Below are 23,160 nucleotides of genomic sequence, written 5' to 3' on the forward strand. Positions count from 1 at the left end.
GCAAAACCAAACGAGGAAGACTCCACCTTGTTCCCCGAGTGGTTTAAACCTTTCTGAGGAAAGTATTTGATCATGCATTCTTTTCTTGAGAGAGAAAAAAAAAGATTAACTTTGTACTTCAAGATTCCAGAATTTTTTTTTTTTAAAACTGGTTTCAAGTTCTCACACTGCCACGGTTAGATATGAACGACTGTTCTCTGGGTTATTAGATCAGGCATCTGGATTGCTAGTCGAGTAACAATCACTACACCACTGTACCCTCGCTGTCTCGCGACTGTATTCTGGCTTTCAGAAGTTGCAAGCCTTTTAATTAACCCAGTCAGAATGAGATGTAGTTCACCCGCCAGGGTCAGCACCGACAACAGTCCCCAGCTTAAACATCTTTGGAATCTATGGAGCGATTCCTCAAAACCATAAACTTCGACAAGCCTCTAGAGAGTTCTGCTGCTTCAGTGCGGTACTGGCCAACTAGTTTGGCAGTCGGAAAAAATTTTTTCACCCAGAGGGTGGTTGGAACCTGGAACCCACTGCCTGAGGGGGTGGGAGAGGCAGGAACCCTCACAACATTTAAGAAGCATTTTGATGAGCGCTTGAAACGCCATAGCATACAGGGCTATAGGCCAAGTGCTGGAAAATGGGATTAGAATGGATAGGCGCTTGATGGCCAGCATGGACACGATGGGCTGAAGGGCCTGTTTCTGTGATGTATAACTCTGTGACTATGACTCTGTGTTCCTGTTTTAGCAAAACTTTGGGCATTATTTCCGGGTGACGTGTTTTAAACTCTCAAATATCATCCATCCATTCATGAAAAACACACACAGAAAATGGACTAAACATAGGCTAATTGAAGTGTTCTAGGTGTTGAGGATAATAAAATTAGAATATTCCTTCACAAATCTTTCACCTTTACAAAAGGATCATAAATTCAAATTCATTGGAAAAATATCTAGAGGAGAGATGCAGAGAAATGCGGGGCGGGGAGGGGGAGAGTTGTCAGGATTCGGGCAAGCAAAGACACAGTGGGGCCGAAAGGTCTCTCTCTGTGCTGTAACTTTCTATGAATTAATTGTCTCTTCAGCCTAGTCTCCTCTCAGGAATTTGGCCTTTTCCTTGCACACACTGCGCCTTTTACCACAATCACGTGGAATCGATCTCGTAAAAGGTTGTCATTGAGAAACCCCAGGGGTCATTCCGAGCAGGGATGTCAGTCCCAGGTGCGACTTCTGGCAACCCATCCCTTAAAATCTAGAAAAATGAGTCCTATTCGGGCACATTGCTTCGAAAGCCGTGCTTTGCGGTGCCTGGAAGTTATTTTTAAAGAAGGGTTGTTATGTCCTTAGTGGATGAGCCCAACATCGTAACAGTGAGATCTACTTGTAACGGTAATTTAAAACATTCATCTATGCGTTGCAACATAGATTTAAGCCTTTAGATGTAGCCTCCAAGGCTTCATTGCATGCAAGTATGTGCTGTGATGAGTAAGTCTCAAATTTCCTTGATTTAAGGCCTAATTTCCTGGTGGGTGGTGTCTGCTGGAGACTCTTGACACCTTTCTGAATGGACAAGGTGAGCAAGTCTGAATGAACTTCCTCTTCTGTCTTTTTATGATCACTGTCCTGTCCCTCTCCTCTGGTAATCTTCAAGCATTGGGCACCCCACCCCCTGCCCATATTGATTTCATCTCCTTTCCACCCCAGAAACAATTAACTGCAGCATCCCTCATCCCTCCCAGCTGCCAGCGCTCCCTCAATGCCAGAGGCTGGGGGGGATTGATCGAGCCAAGTCGGAGCCTTCGATACTGCCCCCTGCTACCAGGCCGGTCCAAGGACTGGCGAAGCTCCTCCAAATGCGTGAGCTCCTCCGATTCCTCACACGTGGATGAATTTTCAAAATGGGGGTGGGGACGGGAGTGGGGGGGGCTAGGCACGTGACGGCTTTCAGCCCACAAAAACACCGCCTTCAAGGCATTTTCGCCTCTCTCTCTCTGGACATCGGCAGAGGGAACAAACCATTTCCGGCAAAAGGCCACACAGATGCACCGTGTCCCTACCCCCACCCCACCCCGGACAATGGGGCAGCTTCAGGGCGTGTGGGAACCGAGGACAAGCAGCTCGGCCCAAACGGGAAAGCGAGCCCCCCCAACCCCCCCTCCCCCCCCACCTCCCCCCCCCCCCCCCCCCCCCACCCCCCCACCCCTCTCAAGCCATCCGTCTGTGTGCGGGTATGAAGCAAAAAAAGCGGGACATGACCATTTGCGATTGCGATTTTCAACCAATTATTCTAAAAAAAAAAGTATCCTGAATCAGCCCGTGGAAATTGACTTGCAATTTTGGGAGGGAAAAAGAAAGCACATTTTGTATTTGGTAAAAAATACTTTCGGACGACACTACCGGAAAATCAGGAGTAAATTACACAGGTTGAAACAAGGTTAATTTTCAGAAGTAGAAAATACAAAAAAATACATTTGCGCGCACAAACATTCCATATACAAATATTAATCGTTACATGTACACAACGGAGATCTGTGTTATCTGAGGAGCTTCCGAGGATCCTCCCAGTGAATGCTGGGACATCGCCATGAGCGACATTCACTCGTTTATTCGCCGGAAAACCCGATCTCTTTGGCCTTTTCTTCACTTCCACGTTCTCTTCTTAAATTGTTTCGGAGAAAAATTACAACTGTACAGAAAATTCGCTTCCGTCAGCAGGGGAGCCGCGCTTTCCGCGGAAGGGAGGTGCGGCGAGAGCGGCCGCTTATTTCCGAGCGTGGGGCAGGTAGCTGTTCTCGATGCACAGGATGATGAAGGAGCTGGAGCACCGGCTGGGCCTCTGCTCGAGGAGCTGGCCGCTCAGCAGGGAGGAGGCCATGCCTGTCATGTCGGACCGAGCTTCCCTCCAGGCCTCGCAGTAGTTCTCCGACAGACGGCGTCCTTTGGAGTCCGACCCGTGCCAGATGAACTTCTCGGGCCTAGGGGATTTGGGGTGGGAGGGAGACGGGTGGGGGGGTGGGGGGGTGTTGGGAGGCGGGGAAAGTAAGGCAGGAGAGTCAGTCGATCAAATGGCCTCAAGGGGAGGTTGTGGCGCAGCGGTACTGCCACTGGGCTAGTAATCCAGAGACCCAGGGTAATCCTCTGGGGACCCGGGTTCGAATCCCACCACGGCAGATGGTGGAATTTGAATCCAATAAAAATCTGGAATTAAAGGTCCAGTGTTGACCGTGAAACCATCGCCGATTATTATTAAAAACCCATCTGGTTCACTAATGCCCTTTAGGGAGGGAAACCTGCTGTCCTTACCTGGTCTGGCCTTCTTAATTCTTAATTGTCCTCTGAAATTACCTCCTCAAGGGCAATTAGGGACAGGCAATAAATGCTGGCCTAGCCAGCGACGCCCACGTCCCACGAAAGAATAAAAAAGTGAGAATCTTTGGTGTACCATGGCTCACTGGGTAGCAAGTCCACCTCTGTTAGGATGTTGGTGGTTCAAGTCCCACGTCAGAAGCTTGGGCATAAAATCTAGGCTGACGTTCCCCAGTGCAGGACTGATGGAGTGCTGCACTGTCGGAGGTGCCATCTTTCGGCTGAGACGCCAAACCGAGCCTTTTCCCCCTAGGTGGACATATACGATGCTTGGGGGAATAGAATGCAGTGCCATAGAAAGAACGGCACTCTTTCTGAAGAGCATGGGTCTTCTCGCCCCAGTGTCCTAAGGCCAATCCTGGGTTGAAGAAGAGCCTTGCTTGGTTTTCGTACTCAAGTCTCTGGCTTGGGGCTTGAACCGGAACCTTCCGACCCAAAGGCAAGAGTGCTACCACAGTGGCTACGCCGCAAGGTGTACTTCATTGGAAGGCACTTTGGGATGTCCCCAGGGCATGAAAGATGCTTTGCTTTTGCGAGCTAAACCGTTCACCACTGCACTGTTGCTGTAACCCTCCCCAGCAAGGATAACCTGTCCTTCTTTGGTCTCTGACCTCACTGTAACCCCATTCACTGCCGCCCATCATTGTTGTCATGGTTTCAGCCTCCAAGATGTCTCTGGAATGCCCTCATTCAACCCCCCTCCCTCAATAAAGTCCAAGTTTCTGGTCACCCCCCACCCCACACCTAATATATACCCCCCCCCCCCATGGTTCGGTATTCCTTGTCCTTCCCTTACGCCACTGTGTAGCCCCTCACACCATTTTGCCACTTAACAGTGATACATAGCCAAAGGCTCTATCCACATACCAGGCATGGTCTTGAAGCACATCTCGTCCGTCAAAGGAATAGATGGGAGCGTTGGGTTTGAAGCGAGCTTGAGATCCAGAGAAGAGCGAGCTCCAGCTATCGAACAGTACCTGTCCCTGAAAGTGAAGAGCAAGATCTCAGCACATATTTGCATTCACTTCCACCCCTGATGTTCTCTCGCAACTTGACCATCTCGTTATGTCAAGTTGCTCAGTGATTCTGTGCGCCCAGTTTGGCAAAACTAAAGTCATTTCATTCCCTCTGCCCCTCTCCCTGAGGATTATGGGTTAGCATTTGACCCCACTCGGGGTAAGCTAGCGCACAGAAAGATTCCAAAACATACCGATTTTAAAATTCTCTTGCTTTCAAATCCCTGCATGGTCCTGCTCGCTCCCTAGCTCTGTAATCTCCACCAGCACCCTGCACTCCCCTCCATTTCTCCAAGATCTCTGCATTCCTCTAGTTCATGCCTCCCGCAAGCCAACGATTTCCATTAAGCCATCACCAGCAGCCACATCTGTCAGTTGCCCTAGCCCTGAGCTCTGTAATTCTATTTCTGAACCTCTCCGCCTCTCATTTCTACTTTAAGGCACTCTTTAAAACCCCATCATTTTGATCGAGCATTTAGTCACCTCTCCTGTTTACTCCATATGTGGCTCAATGTCAAATTTTCTTTGATAATGCTCTCATGGGGCAATTTATTACATTAAGGGTGCTACGTAAATGCAATTTGTTGTTGCAAGTTAATGCAGTAGCAGATCTAACCATCGACTTTTACAGCATCATTGATTCCGATGCATCTCAACTTGTAGTAAACAAATTGTACAGGCAATCCAGGAAGAATGATTCAATTTTAAAGTGCAGGAGGAGGCCATTCAGCCCATCATAACTGGGAAACTGAGCAACGTTTCAGTTGCTAAGCACCCACTAGCAAAGGGCATTAAAGAGGAGACTACTAGCACAAGCAGGTCAGTCCCTGCCTATCCCCACCTCTGTAATATCGCCCCCCTTCGCCCCTGCCTCAGCTCATCGGCTGCTGAAGCCCTCATCCATGCCTTTGCTACCTCTAGGCTCGACTATTCCAACCCCTGGCTGCTCTCCCACATTCTACCCTCTAGTTGAGGTCATCCATGTCTTAACTCGCAGCAAGTTCCGCTTCCCCTCTCACCCCTGTGCTCTGTGACCTACACTGGCTCCCGGTCAAGCAACGCCTTGACTTTAAAGTCCTCATCCTGATTGTCAAATCCCTCCTTGGCCTCGCTCCCTCTGTAATCTCCTCCAGCCCCACAGAGATCTCTGCACTCATCCAATTCCCTCCCTTACGCCTCTCCGTCTCTCTACCCCACCTAGCGCCTTTTCAGGCGCTCCTTAAAACCTACCCCTTTGGCCAAGCTTACCATGCTGTTCACGATGGGGACGGAGTGCCTGTCAGCACGGCGCACGACACTGTACAGGTCCTGGAGTCTGGACGACAGGAAGCCCCTGAACGTCCCCATCAGGCCCACGCCACGGGCCTGCTGGAAACACTGGAAGTCGACCCCCCGGATCCCCTGCATGTTGCCCGTGAGGGGGGTGTTGAGTGCCATGAGGTGGAGCTGCAGAGAGAGAGAGAGGAAGAAGCACTGAGTGTCAGCTGCGGCACAAACATTCACAATATTCATGCTCCATATTAACTCTTGGCACGCGGACGAGGTCGGCAATAGCTGCCCACTCCTAGCTGCCCAGGAGGAGCGGGGGGTGGGGGGGGGGGGGGGGGGGGGGGAATAGTTGTGGGCCCCTTACTTTAACTCAATGGCTTGCCCACTTCAGAGGGCAGCTAAGAGTCAACCACACAGGTACGGGACTGATCCTGGCCAATATATATATCCCTCAGCCAACAACGCTACAAGGTGGATTACCCAGTCATTATCACCGTGTCCTGGGATCTTGCTATGCAGAAACCGGCTGCAGCTTTCCCTACGTACAGCAGTGGCTGCATTTTGTTGGCTAGAAAGTGCTCCAGGGTTCGGTGGGGTGGTGGTGGGGTATTGAAAGGGCGCCATACTAATGCAAGTTGTTTCTTTACGAACGTGGAAGTTTAGAGGGAATGGCGTTCAGAGCCAGAAGGTCGTACTTTACGCTGCAGCTCTGCCCTACACAATGGCTCCAGCCAGCGATACATTGGCAGGGGTGCTGGATTATAACTGGGACAAACTCGGAGCCCCCTTGCTCCCCAGTGCCACTGCTTCAGGGACCCATTTACCATTGGCACTCCATGTAGGTGCTCCGCGTGGCCAGAGGGGACGAAATGGGGTCGATGGGGGGAGCCATGGTGGTTGATCCTTGGAGGGGCTGCCGAGCGGGGGGGTGCGGAGGTGGTCAGCCATCTTGCGACGGGCCGGTGATGCGGGTGGCTTTGCTTTGGCGGCTCTGGGCGCTCCGGCTCGGGGAAGCGAGGCTCAGGGTGCAGCCTCGCTGTAACTGTCTCCTCCACCCGCTGGGTGGACCCGTCATGCGTCGAGTACTGCACCACTGGCGGTGATCCCACGGCCTCCACTTTGTTTTCCTGTCAACAGATCAACACGTTAGGAAAAAAAGAAAGAAATAACCCGGGACTAGATTCTCGACACAGCGCGGGGACAGTGTTTTCAGCTGCGGCTCAGTGGTGTGCACGCTTACCCTCTCAGCCAGAAGGGTGTGGGTTCAGGCCCCATGCCAGAGGCTTGAGCACACACTCCAGCGCAGTGCTGAGGGAGTGCAGCACCCTCCCAGGTGCTGCCTTTCAGATGGGGTCTCCACTACTTTGCAGAAGCACCGTGAGAGCTCCCCTGGCAGATATTTGTCATTGTCTTTCTTTCGTGGTGTGGCAAGGCCAGCATTTGTTGCCCGTCCCTCACTGTCCCAGAGCTGAGTGGCCTGCCTGGCGATTGCTGAGAGCAGTTAAGGGTCAACCACATGGCTGTGGGGTCTGGAGCCACTGGTAGGACTGACTGGGTAAGGGCAGCAAGTTCACTTCCCTTAGTGGGCCAGATGGGTTTTTAAGATAGTTATCATCATCAGTTCCAGATTTATTCATTGAATTTAAATTGCACCAGCTGCCCTGGTGGGATTCGAACCCACTAGTCCAGTGACGTTACCATTACCCCACCCAACATCTGTCCCACACCAATGCTGATCTGGTCGATTGCCTGAGTTCAACGAGGTTATTTGGTTTTTGAGAATAAATAGAGAAACAGGAATATATATTTAAAACATCATAATGCATATTAATAGAAATTGTTTCCATAAATAATATCTTGGCAAGTACATAGAAGATCTGGGATGTAAAGTGCACTCACATGTACTCCAGCACCAGGGTAAGGAATGTATTCTCCAAGCTGCAATCAAAAATAAAACACATCAAAATGTAAACAGTTTCATGCTGGTTCCACAAAGACCTTCCTATGTGCACATGTGTGTTCATGTGCATGTGTGTGTGTGTGTGTGTGTGTGCATGTCTGTGTGTGTGTGCACATGTGTGTGCATGTGTGTCTGTGTCAGTGTGTGTGTGTCTGTGTGTGTGTGTGTATCTGTGTATGTGTGTATGTGTTTGTGTGTATATGTGTGTGTCTGTGTGTATGTCTCTGTGTGTGTATCTGTCTGTCTGTGTGTCTGTGTGTGTGTATGTGTCTGTGTGTGTGTGTGCCTGTGTATGTGCGTCTGTGTTCATGTGTATGTGTATGTGTCTGTGTGTATGTGTATGTGTCTGTGTGTGTGTCCGTGTGTGTGTGTGTGCGCGCACGTCTGTGTGTGTGAGCATATAATGAACACTGAACTGGATCAATATGGCTCATTAAAGTCACATTGTTTCTGGAGAACCTGAAGCTGAAAGAGGGTGAAAGAATTTGAAAAGAAACCACCATTACCCCACCCCAGCTAGATTTTCCAAAAAAATCATTCACGGGATGTGGGCTTCGCTGGCTGGGCCAGCATTTATTGCCCATCCCTAACTGCCCTTGAGAAGGTGGTGGTGATCTGCCTTTTTGAACCGCTGCAGTCCATGTGGTGTAGGTACACCCACAGTGCTGTTAGGGAGGGAGTTCCAGGATTTTGACCCAGTGACAGCGAAGGAACGGCCGATATATTTCCAAGTCAGGATGGTGAGTGACTTGGAGGGGAACTTCCAGGTGGTGGTGTTTCCATGTATCTGCTGCCCTTGTCCTTCTAGATGGTAGAGGTTGCGGGTTTGGAAGGTGCTGTCAAAGGAACATTGGTGAGTTGCTGCAGTGCATCTTGTAGATGGTACACACACTGCTACTACTGTGCATCAGTGCTGGAGGCAGTGAATGTTTGTGGATGTGGTACCAATCAAGCGGGCTGCTTTGTGCTGGATGGTGTCAAGCTTCTTGATTGTTGTGGGAGCTGCACTCATCCATGCAAGTGGGGAGTATTCCAACACACTCCTGTCTTGTGCCTGGTAGGTGGTGGACAGTTCTTTGGGGATTCAGGAGGTGAGTTACTCGCCGCAGGATCCCCAGCCTCTGACCTGCTCTTGTAGCCACAGTATTTATACAGCTGGTCCAGTTCAGTTTCTAACGAATGGTGAGCCTCCCCCAGGATGTTGGTGGTGGAAGATTCTGTGATGGTAATGCCAGTGAACGTCAAGGGGAGATGGCTAAGATTCGCTCTCGCTGGGGATGGTTATTGCCTGGCACTGGTGTGGCGTGAACACTAGAGCAGAGAAAGCTGAAAATGCTAAAGGCACACTTACATAAACCTGCCGCCAACCATCTCGCACTCGGATATACAGATCTCCGCGTTCCATGACGTAAGCTAGTGTTCCCTCATGCAGGCTGCGAGAGATGCTCAGCATTGTCTGGTAGGTCTGGAGCACAGTAACCTGGGTGACATCAATAAGTGATTTTACGGAACTGCAGAGGACCAACTGCACAGCTCAAGGATTACTGCTTTTAATCTGGTATCGTGGCACGTTGGCATCACCAAGAGACAATGTGGTCATCGTGGCCGAGATCTATCGACGCTCCGTCACCTCAGCTGGAACAACCTGGCCCAATGACTTCTCCGTGATGACCAACATGCCTGTCAGCCAATGGGAGGACGCACTTCTTCAATGGTGCTTCCTTCCTGCTTTTGCTCCCCTCCCCCACCAAACAGCTGGACCTTTCGTGGCTCCCCCACACCACCCCAGTCCCCGATTCTGGTTCTAATGCAGTTAGATACGAACATACGAACAAGGAGCAGGAGTAGGCCATTCAGCCCCTTGAGCCTGCTCCACCATTTAATAAGATCATGGCTGACCTGATAGTAACCAGAAATCTGCATCCCACCTACCCCCGATAACCTATCACCCCCTTGCTTACCAAGAATCTATCCACCTCTGCCTTAAGACTCCCAGATGAATTATTAGGAGTGAAATAACTCTGATAAATCTAGCACCAAACCTGCAATATTTTAGTGTGTATCTGTTTAACAAGTTTAATTTTGTTTTTAAAAAGGAAGTGAATTTTCCACCACCTTTTCAGGAAGAGAATTCCAAAGACTCACGACTCTCTGAGAGAAAAAAATTCTCCTCATCTCTGCTTTAGATGAGCGACCCCTTATTTTCAAACAGTGACCCCTAGTTCTAGATTCTCCCACAAGAGGAAACGTCCTCTCCAAATCCACCCTGTCAAGACCCCTCAGGTTCTTAAATGTTTCAATCAAGTCACCTTTTACTCTTCTAAAATCCAGTGCATACAACCCCAACCTGTCCAACCTATCCTCATAAGACAACCTGCCCATTCCTGGTATGAGTCTAGTAAACCTTCTCTGAACTACTTGCAACACATTTACATCCTTCCTTAAATAAGGTGACCAATACTGTACACAGAACTCCAGATGTGGTCTCACTAGTGCCCCATACAACTGAAGAATAACCTCCCTACTTTTTTAATCAATTCCCCTCACAATAAATGATAACACTCTATGAGCTTTCCTAATTTCTTGCTGTACCTGCATACTAACCTTTTGTGATCCATGCACTACGACACCTAGATCCCTCTGCACTTCAGAGCTCTGCAATCTCTCGCCATTTAGATAATATGCTTCTCTTTTATTCTTCCTGCCAAAATGGACAATTTCACATTTCCCCACATTATAATCCATCTGCCAGATCCATGCCCACTCACTTAACCCACCTATATCTGTTTGTAACCTGCTTATGTCCTCGTCAAAACTTACTTTCACACCTATCTTTGTGCCATCAGCAAATTTGGCAACCTTCCCATCCTTCCCATTTATATAAATTGTAAACAGTTCAGGTCCCCAACACCGATCCCTACGACAGACCTCTTATTACATCTTGCCAACCAATGAGCTTGCCTGGCCGTGCCATTTTATAGAATAGAACGATCAAAACCCCCACTTCCGCCTGCTTGTGATTTGAAGCCTTGCTTTAAAGAGGGAGGTTGAAGAGCCCACACTTACTGCTGTTGATGAGGCTGCGGAGCCAGGAGGACCAGGAGGGCCAGGAGGTCCTACGATGCCTATGATGGATAGAGAGAGAGAGAGTGTGTGTGTGTGAGAGCAAGAAAGGGGGTTAATTCCACATCACACTAAATGGATCAGCCCTCAGCATTGACTTGACTTGTCCAAATCATTGGTCAGAAATCCAGTTCACTGCTTCAACTCATTTCGGAGTCATTCATTAATTCCCAAACCCAACCCCCTCCACCCCAACCTCGTCCACCCCAACCCCCTCCACCCCAACACTGTCCACACCAACCCTCTCCACCCCGACCCCAACCTCGGCCACCCTACCCCCAACCCCCTCCACCCCAACCTCGTCCACCCCAAACCTGTCCACCCCATCCCCAACATCGTCCACCCAACCCCCAACCCCCTCCACCCCAACCTCGTCCACCCCACCCCCAATCCCCTCCACCCCAACCTCATCCACCCCACTCCCAACCCCCTCCACCTCAACCTCGTCCACCCCATCCCCAACCCCGTCCAACCCAACACCCTCCACCCCAAGCTCGTCCACCCCAACCTCAACCCCATCCACCCCTCACCCAACCTCGTCTACCCCAACACCAAACCCCTCCACCCCAACCTCATCCACCCCAACCCCCTCCACCCCAACACTGTCTACACCAACCCTCTCCACCCCGACCCCAACCTCGGCCACCCTACCCCCAACCCCCTCCACCCCAACCTCGTCCACCCCAAACCTGTCCACCCCATCCCCAACATCGTCCACCCAACCCCCAACCCCCTCCACCCCAACCTCGTCCACCCCACCCCCAATCCCCTCCACCCCAACCTCATCCACCCCACTCCCAACCCCCTCCACCTCAACCTCGTCCACCCCATCCCCAACCCCGTCCAACCCAATACCCTCCACCCCAACCTCGTCCACCCCAACCTCAACCCCATCCACCCCTCACCCAACCTCGTCTACCCCAACCCCAAACCCCTCCACCCCAACCACGACCCTCTTCGCCCTGACCCCAACCTCGTCTACCCCAAACCTGACTCTGTCCACACCGAACCCAAACCCCTCCACCCCGACCCCCTAAATCCCAGCCCCCTCCACGCCAACCCTGACCCTCTCCACCCCAACCCCGTCCAACCCAACCCTGACCCCCTCCACCCCGACCCCGACCCCCTCCACCCCAACCCTGACCCCGACTCCCTCCACCCCGACGCCGAACCCCTCCACCCCGACCCCCTCCACCCTGAACCCGACCTCCTCCTCCCTGAACCCGGCCCCCTCCACTCCAACCCCCTCAACTCCACCCCAACCCCCTCCACCCCGAACCCAACTCCCTCCACCCCGAACCCTCCACCCCAACCCTGACCCCCTCCACCCTGACCTCCTCCACCCCGAACCCAAACCCTCCACACCACCCTGACCCCCTCCACCCCAAACCCAACCCTCTCCACCCCCGACCCCCTCCACCCCAAACCTGTCCAATCCGACCCCCTCCATGCTGAATACCTCCACCCCAACCCTGTTCACCCCAACCCCGACCCACTCCACTCCGACCCCCTCCATCCCGACCCCTCCACCGCGACCCCGACCCCCTCCACCCCGAACCCAACACCCTCCATCCCGACTCCGACCCCCTCCACCCTGACCCCCTCCACCCTGACCCCGACCCCCTCCACCCCGACCCTGACCCCCTCCACCCCGACACCGACACCCTCCACCCCGACCCTGAACCCCTCCACCCCGACACCGACCCCCTCCACCCCGACACCGACCCTCTCCACCCCGACCCTGACCCCCTCCACCCCTGACCCTGATCCCCTCCACCCCCGACCCCCTCCACCCCGATTCCTCCACCCCGACACCGACCCTCTCCACCCCGACCCTGGCCCCCTCCACCCCCGACCCTGATCCCCTCCACCCCCGACCCCCTCCACCCCGATCCCTCCACCCCGACCCCCTCTACCCAACCCCACCCCACTCCACCCCAACCCCTTTCACCCCAACCCCACCCCACTCCACCCCAACCCTGTCCACACCGACCCCGACCCCCTCCACCCTGACCCCGACCCCCTCCACCCCGACCCTGACCCCCTCCACCCCGACACCGACACCCTCCACCCCGACCCTGAATCCCTCCACCCCGACACCGACACCCTCCACCGACCCCCTCCACCCCGACACCGACCCCCTCCACCCCGACCCTGACCCCCTCCACCCCGACACCGACCCTCTCCACCCCGACCCTGACCCCCTCCACCCCTGACCCTGATCCCCTCCACCCCCGACCCCCTCCACCCCGATCCCCTCTACCCAACCCCACCCCACTCCACCCCAACCCCCTTCACCCCAACCCCGCCCCACTCCACCCCAACCCTGTCCACACCGACCCCGACCCCCTCCACCCTGACCCCGACCCCCTCCACCCCGACCCTGACCCCCTCCACCCCGACACCGACACCCTCCACCCCGACCCTGAACCCCTCCACCCCGACCCTGAACCCCTCCACCCCGACACCGACACCCTCCACCCCGACACCGACCCCCTCCACCCCGACACCGACCCCCTCCACCCCGACCCTGACCCCCTCCACCCCGACACCGACCCTCTCCACCCCGACCCTGACCCCCTCCACCCCTGACCCTGATCCCCTCCACCCCCGACCCCCTCCACCCCGATTCCTCCACCCCGACACCGACCCTCTCCACCCCGACCCTGGCCCCCTCCACCCCCGACCCCCTCCACCCCGATTCCTCCACCCCGACACCGACCCTCTCCACCCCGACCCTGGCCCCCTCCACCCCCGACCCTGATCCCCTCCACCCCCGACCCCCTCCACCCCGATCCCTCCACCCCGACCCCCTCTACCCAACCCCGCCCCACTCCACCCCAACCCTGTCCACACCGACCCCGACCCCCTCCACCCCGACCCCGACCCCCTCCACTCCAGCCTCGACCCCCTCCACCCCGACCCCGAACCCCTCCAGCTCAACCTAAACCCATTCCAATCCAAACAAAAGCTTTGCATCCCAACCAAATCCTCTCCACTGCAGCTGCTTAATTTTACCTAAACTCCCTCCGTACCCTCCACCCCATTTCTTACAAATGTCTTGCACTTCACACAATGAGCAGAACCAGAACGGAAAGGTACCCACTTGTTCTATGGTGTCCTGACGCTGACAGTCCAGGTGGGCCAGGAGGCCCCGGGGGTCCTGGTGATCCAGGGTAGCCATATCCGGGGGGCCCTGGGTTTCCTGGTAATCCTCTGGGCCCAAGAATGCTGTCTCCTTTCGGGCCCTGGTTGATCGAGATGATAACGTTCAGTTGACAAACGGGAGTCGGGTGCAGAATGGGGGCATAGCTTCAGAAAGAATCTGTGCCGTACACTCCCCCGTACTTGGAGGGAGGCACAGTGAGGATTATACAGAGCTACGCAGGCATCACCCACGGTTTAATGAGTAACAGTCTTGCCCCTGAGTCAGAAAGATGTGGGTTCGGGTCCCACTCCGGAAACTTGAGTACCTAATCTAACCTGACACGCTGAGGGGGTGCTGCACTGCCAGATGAGGCATTGAGGGCCCATCTGCCCTCTCGGGTAGGCATAAAACCACCCAGGGCACTATTTTGAAGAAGAGCAGGCGTCCTGGTCAATATTCACCTTCAATAAACATCACAAAAACAGATTGCCTGGTCATTATCGCGTTGCTGCATGTGGGAGCTTGCTGTGTGCAAATTGACTGCAGTGTTTCAAAAGGTCAGAAGAAATAGCAGCAGGAATAGGCCATTCAGCCCATCAAGCCTGCTCTGCCAATCAATAGGAGCATAGGACTTAGGAGCAGCAGTAGGCCATTTGGCCCTTCGAGCCTGCTCCGAAATTCGATAAGATTGATCTGATTTGTTGCCTCAACTTCAACTTTCTGTCTGCCCCCTATAACCCTCGATTCCCTTATCTATCAAAAATCTATCAAAGTCAGCCCTGGATATATTCAATGACTCCACCACTCTCTGGGGTAGAGAATTCCAAAGCCTAACCACGCCCTGAGAGAAAAATTCCTCCTCATCTCAGTCCTAAAAGGGAGACCTCGCATTCTTAAACCATGTCCTCTCATTCTAGTCTCCTCCACGAGAGGAAACATCCACCCGATATCCACCCTTGGATCCCAGATGAGGTCACCTCTCCATTCTTCTAAACTCCAGTGGGTATAGGCCCAACCTGTTCAACCTTTCTTCATAAGAGAAGTCCTTCATCCCAGGAGTGCGTTGAGTGAACCTTTTCCGAGCTGCTTCTAAGATCCAGGCTGATCTGATTGTGGCCTTAACTCCTGTCCGCGTCACCCCCGCCATAACCCTTGACTCCCTGGCCAATCTAAAATTTCACTATCTCGGCCTTGAATATATTCAGTGACCCAGCCTCCACTGCTCTCCATGGAAGAGAAGTTCAACAACTAATGACCCTCTGAGAGAAGAATTTCCTCGTCATCTCCGTCTTATTCTGAAACTGTGTTCTCTAGTTCTAGATTCCTTCACAAGGGGAAACAGCCTCTCAGCATCTTCCCTGTCAAACCCCCTCAGAATCTTTTATGTTTCAATAATATCACATAAAAGCATGCAAATTAGGAGCAGGAGTAGGCCATTCAGCCCCTCGAGCCTGCTCTGCCATTCGTTAAGACCATGGTTGATTTGGTTGTGGTCTCATCTCCACTTCACCCCCCCACCACCCCCATAATCTTTGACTCCCTTGTCAATCAAAAATCTGTCTAACTCAGCCTTAAATATATTCAATGACCCTTCCTCCACCGGTCTCCAGGGAGGAGAGTTCCAAAAGATTCATGAACCTCAGAGAAAAGAATTCTTCTCATCTCCATCTTAGAAGGGAGACCCCCTTATTCTGAAACTGTGCGCCCTACTTCTAGTCTCTCCCACAAGGGGAAATATCCTTTCAGCATCCACTCCGCCAAGTCCCCTCAGGAACTTTGAGACAAAATTGGCCAATCAGAATTCTGAATCCGTTAATACCCTTACCTAACAAAAATCTATCAGCTTTGCAATTTTCCAATTAAAATTGAGGTGATGTGAAGTCAGGTGGGTTTAAACCTCTCGTTCTTTTAGGCTCCAATGAGTGCAGGCCCAACTTGACCAACCTTTCCTCATAAAACAACCCCCTCATCACAGGACTCCTACTTTACGACAGTGACTACACTTCAAAAAGTACTTCATCGGCTACAGCGTGCTTTGGGGCTTCCAGAGGTGGTGAAAAGCATTCAATAAATGCAGATCTTTCTGGTTGTGGTCCTTGTTAAGGGTATTTCTTACCTCCTTTCCTACAACAGCAGTCCCTCCAACCAGCCGTGACAAAAACACACCATCAAAGGCCACATTTAAACAGTGGCAAACATTTTTTCTTCATCCTTTCATGGGATGTGGGCATCACTGGCAAGGCCAACATTTGTTGCCCAACCCTAATTGCCCCTTGAACTTTCAGAGGGCAATTAAGAGTCAACTAGTGGGTCTGGAGTCACATGTAGGCCAGACCAGGTAAGGTTGGTGGATTTCCTTCCCTAAAGGGCATTAGAGAACCAGATGGGTTTTTATGACAATTGATGATAGCTTCATGGTCACCATTACTGAGATTAGCTTTCAATTCCAGATTTATTAATTGAATTTAAATTCCACCAGCCATGGTGGGATTTGAACCCAGACCCCAGAGCATTAGCCCAGGCCTCTGGGTTGCTAGTCGAGTGACATTACCACTACGCCACCATCTTGCCCTCATCAATGCCAGGGTGAACTGGGAAGGAAGGTGCAAATGTCTGAGATGAAACTTGGCCAATCAGAATCCTGGAAATTAGGGAACATTCTGGAAGTTCGGGTAAAAGAAAGTAAGTCTTTTTTCTGGCACTCGTTTGTGACCTCGAGTGATTCTTACCTGAAGTCCTGGTCGGCCAGGAGGCCCCGGTGGTCCCTGGGGGCCTGCTATACTCGAGCCATAGCCATCTCCTGGTGCCCCCTTCTCACCTTTCGGCCCCACATCGCCCGGGTCTCCTTTCCCACTCTGTCAGGGAGGGAGGAAAGAGAAAGCAGAAACCATGAGAAGTAAAAATCTGAGCACGACATCCTTTACAAGGAGCATGCAGTACCAGTCTGCGCCTGATGGCGACAATGCTGAGCGGGTAGCGCTTCGGGTTGCCAAGTCTGTGCGGACATATTCCAGGCAGTGATGTCACATGACCGCTCTCCACCAACCATCCCATCCCCTTACTCTGTCGCCACTGGTTACTTAACACAGCTATCCACACTGTGCACTGCCTTCCTCAGCCAATTAGAAAGCGGGCAGACTCTCTGTTAGCCAACTGGATGATTCAACCTTACCCCTTCTCCGATTTTTTTTTTAAACTCTCCCATGGCTTTTCCCCTGGGTTGTGTCCGGGAGATTAATCTTTAATTACTGAAGACTCTGGGGCAACTCGGGAGGGTTGGGAACCTTAATAACTCCACTGGGAAATAACTGCAGTTATTGACTTTGTAAACACACCACTTCAATAACCTTGGGTTAATGCAGAGAAATTGCCAGAGAGATGAAAAGGCCATTGCTCACAGGAGCTCCTTATAACAAGATGGAGCTGGTTGGGGAATTAAAATGGGTGAGCAGTTACATGCCAGAGTTCCTACCACTACTGGCAATCATCCCGAACAAGGCAGCTAGTTAAGGAGGTTGCTGCACTTACTCTGACTGAGGAGGTGAAGTCATACAAATCATATGGGATGGCTCCTGAAACAAAACAGCAGAGAGACATGTCAGAGCTAGTTAAGGTACAAAACTCCAGGCACAGTATCTTCTGGAAAAAGCTGGAATCGCCGACTGAGCACTCCTAATGCAGCAGGGTTAACACTTGCAGAGCTATTGGTAGCACTGTCGCAACTTCACTGCTAAGAGGCAGAGGCAAGTCCCATCAAGCAGAAGACTCACTATCTCCCCACAAGGATCATCATGCACTGGGGGCTCTAGAACTGTCTCCAGGGCTTCCTGTCCTTTTTTTCAGTCTTCTGCTAGCTCCTTCAACATCCACTCCTTCCTCCACCGGTGCATAGTGGCAGCAGTGTGTACCATCTACAAGACGCACTGCAGGAACTCACCAAGGCTCCTTTGACAGCACCTTCCAAACCCACAACCCCTACCATCTAGAAGGACAAGGCAGCAGATGCTGGGAACACAACCATTGCAAGTTCCCCTCCAAGTCGCTCACCATCCTGACTTGGAAATATATTGGCCATTCCTTCACTGTTGCTGGGTCAAAATCTTGGAACTCCCTCCCTAACGGCACTGTGGGTGTACCTGCACCATAGGTTCAAGAAGGCAGCTCACCACCACCTTCTCAAGGGCAGTTAGGGATGGACAATAAATGCTGACACAGCTAGTGATGCCCACATCCCGTGAATGAATAAGAAAAAGTATTGACTGCAATAGGGATCACATCATACAGAAGACATTTTGCAAGTCGCACTTGATCTGTGAAATTTGGACTAGCTTTGATTGCCTGAGGTGGGTCAAAGGGGCATTTCGCAGGTTATTTATTTCCCCTTAATAAGCCTGCGTTTTCTCTCTCTTTGGTCATCCCAGGAGGTCCATAGCTGCTGGGTTGGGAAGCCGAGGAGGAGGTGTCTAGTCATGGTGTGACAGCCTGTCTCATCGTACCTGTCAGGCTCTCATGCCTGTGAAGGTGAACACAAAGGGGAGCAGGACTCCAGGGGCAGACTACAGGTTGAAGCTGTTAGGAGCTGGTTGCAGAGCGAGTTTCTCGCACGCTACAAAATCTCAGACCTGAAGGCTCATCCACCGCCTGCCGCACTGGGGCCGACCTGCTCTCGAACGAGCATTTTTCCCAGGCGGAAACCGAGGCTTCACTCGACACTCGAGTGGCTTCATTTCAAAACCGTGTACTGTAGTCGCTGTTACTACCTCCCAGGCATCAAAAGTAACCTTCGATCCCCAGCCACAAATCCTGCACTCTGCTTACCTGGTGGGCCGGGGGCCCCAGGGTTACCTACGTTCCCTTTCTCTCCCGGAGGACCTGGATATCCTGGACTGCCACGGTCTCCCTTAGGACCTACATGAAGGAACAGGAAAAAATAGCTATAGTCAAGGTTAATGGCTGCAATGGTTTATCAGTCTGAGTTATAGAATTCAGGGACATTCCCTTAACACAAGAGGCCTATTCAAAGTCCATTTCGAACTAATCTGGAGTCAATCAGTCTGAAGTGAGGCTAGTATCTTACGAAAATGCCTAATTTCAATTTTCATGTGTTGTAAGAATATAACTTCTAGGTTGGGGAGTAAGTGTTAAATCTATGGTAAGTGGTAAAACCCGGGTTTGAGAAATTGGTAAGCACCCCTAAGATAATCACTGTTCAAAGGATAGTCCATGTTTACACAAAGGAGTCAGAGTTGGAAGTGTGAAAACACTGGGCTGTTTTTCCTGAGTTTCCTGGTGAAGACGAGATGTCCATAGTTACCTTTATAAGGGGCTTAAATTATCCATGCGGGTCGCAGGTCAAAGAAAGGTACATAAGTAAAGGGTAAAGTAGGGGAGATCTTAAAGTGTCCGTATATTTTTCAGATCAAAGGACTAGCTTAAAACTGAATTAATTTACATTTCTATTGGGAACATTGGGGAGGTGGTGGTATAGTGACATTGTCACTGGACTTGACAGAGACCCAGGGTAATGCTCTGAGGATCAGACTGGGTTTGAATCCCACCACGAGAGGTGGTGAAATTTGAATTCAATAAAAATCCAGAATTAAGAGTCCAATGAAGACCATTAAACCATTGCTGATTGTTGTAAAAACCCATCTGGTTCACTAATGCCCTTTAGGGAAGGAAATCTGCTGTCCTTACCTGGTCTGGCCTACATGTGACTCCAGACCCACAGCAGTGTGGTTGACTCTGAAAAATGCCCTCTCAAATGAGGGCAATTAGGGATGGGCAATAAATGCTGGCCTAGCCAGTGATGCCCAATCCCATTAGCAAATAAAAGAAAAATTCCAGGTATGTCATATTGCAATGGTGATAGGCTATCCAGGGAGGTACCCTTTTGTGTTAGGTTTATCTGTGCACTTTCTCCCTGACACAAGCGACTTTACTTCTGGAGCTAAGACAGCTGGGAAACAGACAGAGAGGGAGGGAGGGAGTTTTGCCAGGAGCTATAGACCACTAGGCAAATAGGCAGAGAAGCCCATCCTCAAGTTGGTCGAATGCTAGTGGAAGAACCCCAAGAAATCTCATATCTCAGAGGATAGCAGAAATACTGAGGAGAATTAAAGTGAATTCCTGAGAGCTGTGGCACAGCTTGATTTGATCGCAGGAGAAGTGAAAGAACCCCCACGAGCCTGGAAATTATTGATGGTGAGGGGGAGGGGAGGTCTTGGGTGGAATTGAAAGCAGAAGGGACGTGGTCAGTTCATATTTTCAGCTTTAAAACCTAAGGGTTTATGAAATATATATCGTGTTAAATTAGTAGTACTTGGTTTGTTTAAATCTTGTACAGTAAAAGTTTTTAATTAAACTGTGAAACCTTGTGGCATTATTTCTTTCACTTAATAACTGGGATTTTGAATTTCTTTCTTAAAAGTTAATGGTCTCCCTCAAGATCACAGCAAGTAGCAGAGATTGGGCAGCTCCAGGCTCAGCAAGATGGATCAAAACAGTCTTCTACATACCTGAAGAAAATAGCTAGGCTCCATAAGTGACATTTTTAGCTCAGTGCAGGATTATCGGGAATCCTAATGCCCTAAGTTAAGTTCACAATGAGCTGAATCCATCACAATCTCTTTTCCTAAAGGAAAAATCTGCAAAGCTTGGGAAATGGCTCGCATTGGTCCGAACTGGAACTCCAATCACTTCCAAGTCTTACTGGTTTTAACTTCTTTTAATCACACTTGATTAGAAGTATTTGAATAGTCTTCAAGCAGGATCTTAGATTCAAGATTTCTGCGATTAAACAAACCGATTAAATGCCACCGACAGAACATCAGGTGCCCTGCCTTGGCAGCCATCTTAGAATATGGAGATGTGGCCATTTTGTTTCGAGTTGGAGTTCGTGTCACTCCTGTCCAATAGGAGCCCAGACGCTTCACCTTCAACCTCACATAAGATCAAGGATCAAGGGGTCTCCTGCATCACCAGCAGGAGTTAAGCATCCGAGTGGCACAAGATCTTTCAAGGAATAAGCTGCAATATTTACTGGAGAAGCACAAGGGCAAAACAAACTAGCACGAATGCCTACCTGGTGACCCATGAATCCCAGGGTAGCCAGCAGCTGTATCCCCGAACACCTGGAGAGAAGGCAGGCAAAACGTGAGTCAAGGTGTGCAACGAGGCTAAAATCTCCATCCTCATTTTCCTACTGTGAGCCTTGGCCCCTGATTCGGAAGGTTGTGGGTACAAGTCCCCACCCCAGAGATGCGAGCACAAGATACAGGCTGGTGCTACCAGTGCAGTACCGAGGGAGTGCCACACTATTGGATGTGCCGCCTTTCAGATGAAACATTAAACTGAGGACCCATCTGCCCCGTCAAAGATCCCCCAGCTGGCGCCGCTCATAGAGCTGGGCGTTCTCCCCACAGCCCTGGTCAAGGTTTATTCCTTAAGAAACGGGTTATCTGATCATTATCTCACTGTGGGAGCTTGCTGCGTGCCAATTGGCTGCCGTGGTTCCTACATTACAGCAGTGATTACACTAAGCACTTCAGTGGCTGTAAAGTGCTTTGAGCTGTCCGGTGGTCATGAAAGGCACCAAATAAATGCAAGTCTTTCTTTTCATTGGCTGTAAAGTGCTTTGGGGCGACTTGAAATCATGAAAAGCGTTTTTCAACTCTTCCCTATCCTTTCAAAATACCTAGGAGACACCACCCCTTCTCCTGCTTCACAGCATCAAATCGCACAGAAGGAGACCATTCAGCCTATCATGCCTGTGCCGAGCCTTTGCAAGAGCTACCTAAATGTATCCCATCCCTCCACTTTTGCCCCAAAGCCCTGCTTTTGCAAGTTATGTATCTGGCTGGTCTTTGAAAGTTCCTATTGAATCTGCTTCCATAGCCCTTTCTGGCAGCGCTTTCCAGGTTGTAGCAACTCGCTACGTCAAAAAAAAATCTCTCCACATCTTGCCCAAGATTCCCATGCCAATCATGTTAATTTTGTGACCTCTGGTTACTGACCCTCCCGCCAGTGGAAACAACTTCTATTTATTCGATCAAAACCCTTCATCGTGTTTGTAGTCTGTGATGTTGACGGTATGTGAGTTATATTGTTAAGATACACAGGCGAATGGCATTGTTTAATTAAGTACCTAGAGTACTTACAAAGCGAAACTGCTGGAGTGCATCATCGCTCCCCCCCCTCCCCCCCCCCAAAAACACCATTTTGATTTAATTTGGAAAGATTCCTTTAAATGTTTCCATGCCCCTCTAAGGAGCTGTCAGTTTGTTTAAATTAGTTAATTGGATTAATTGTTCTCAGTTCATAAGTGCTCAAAGGGATATAAAGCTGGGACACAGGGGTACAAGGTAGAAAGCAGACATATGCTATGCTGCGTTCTGTAAATAGACCTATTATCAGGAAAAGTGTCTAGTTTTATGCTTTGCCAACTGGCTTGGGATCGACTCAAAAAGGAGTGGGTGATATTTCCGCAGTGACATGTTCTCTGCTTCCCACTGACCGGCAGCCATCTTGAACATACTTGACCTCAGTATGTGACAGGTTTGCCAAAATAGGGAGGGCTGGAAATTTGGGTGTGGGGGTGGGCAGGGGGGAGGGGTTGACTGTCAGCTGAGATGGGAAGCAGCAGCACAGTAGCAGTATTGCTAAGGAAGGGCTGTAAGGCAGTGACGCTGGAACCAATCCAGATGTGTTTTATTAGGCGACTCCCGCTCCACATTTCATTTTCCGTCTCAAGTACGTTGCACACTTACGTTACCGTTAAACATTGGTATACCAGGTGGTCCGGGGGGTCCTGGAGGGCCAGGTGGGCCCGGAACATTCTAGTAAACAGAAGAAGAAGAAAATGAGGCAGAGCGTACGTGAAGCTGAAATAGCGTTTTTGCCAAATAAAACGGGTCTGGCTTCAGCGAAGACGAGACTCACCCTGAACCCAAAGCTGCTACTGAAATCTCCTGGCTCACCCTTTTCACCTTTCAGTCCATTTATGCCAGGCCGACCCTACAAGTGAGAGAAATGGGATTAGACATTGGGCAGAAAAGGGCATAGGGTCCCGAATCCTTGTCGATGGGCCAAGGAGACAAAGTCCGCGAGGCAAATGATATTCTCTGAACTGAACAAGGACTGTCAGCCCGCGAGCGTGATCCCAAGCTTCCAGCTGCCAGTAACTTCAATTCTCCGCCTGGCTCTCATACTGACCTCTCTGTCCTCGGCCTGCTGTGGTGTTCCAGTCAAGCTCAGCATAAGCTTGAGGGGCAGCACCTTATC

At 51.1% G+C, this 23,160-nt stretch overlaps 1 protein-coding gene across 1 annotated transcript in view; it reads right to left on the reverse strand.

The window, feature by feature from the left end:
- Nucleotides 1–2,201: 2,201 nt before the first annotated feature.
- Nucleotides 2,202–23,160, reverse strand: part of LOC121284739 (collagen alpha-1(XVIII) chain-like) — a 224,916-nt gene continuing 203,957 nt past the window's right edge. The window contains exons 18-31 of the mRNA XM_041200291.1: nucleotides 22,819–22,893; nucleotides 22,647–22,715; nucleotides 20,963–21,011; nucleotides 18,697–18,786; nucleotides 17,407–17,450; nucleotides 16,608–16,733; nucleotides 13,837–13,978; nucleotides 10,674–10,732; nucleotides 8,959–9,087; nucleotides 7,547–7,585; nucleotides 6,472–6,774; nucleotides 5,627–5,824; nucleotides 4,230–4,345; nucleotides 2,202–2,971 (exon numbers count right to left, since the gene is read on the reverse strand). Coding sequence (XP_041056225.1) covers nucleotides 2,758–2,971; nucleotides 4,230–4,345; nucleotides 5,627–5,824; nucleotides 6,472–6,774; nucleotides 7,547–7,585; nucleotides 8,959–9,087; nucleotides 10,674–10,732; nucleotides 13,837–13,978; nucleotides 16,608–16,733; nucleotides 17,407–17,450; nucleotides 18,697–18,786; nucleotides 20,963–21,011; nucleotides 22,647–22,715; nucleotides 22,819–22,893 — 1,653 coding nt within the window. The 3' untranslated portion in view covers nucleotides 2,202–2,757. The remainder of the gene's footprint in view (nucleotides 2,972–4,229; nucleotides 4,346–5,626; nucleotides 5,825–6,471; nucleotides 6,775–7,546; nucleotides 7,586–8,958; nucleotides 9,088–10,673; nucleotides 10,733–13,836; nucleotides 13,979–16,607; nucleotides 16,734–17,406; nucleotides 17,451–18,696; nucleotides 18,787–20,962; nucleotides 21,012–22,646; nucleotides 22,716–22,818; nucleotides 22,894–23,160) is intronic.

This window comes from Carcharodon carcharias, chromosome 12 (assembly GCF_017639515.1).
Source record: "Carcharodon carcharias isolate sCarCar2 chromosome 12, sCarCar2.pri, whole genome shotgun sequence".
NCBI classification, from domain to species: domain Eukaryota; kingdom Metazoa; phylum Chordata; class Chondrichthyes; order Lamniformes; family Lamnidae; genus Carcharodon; species Carcharodon carcharias.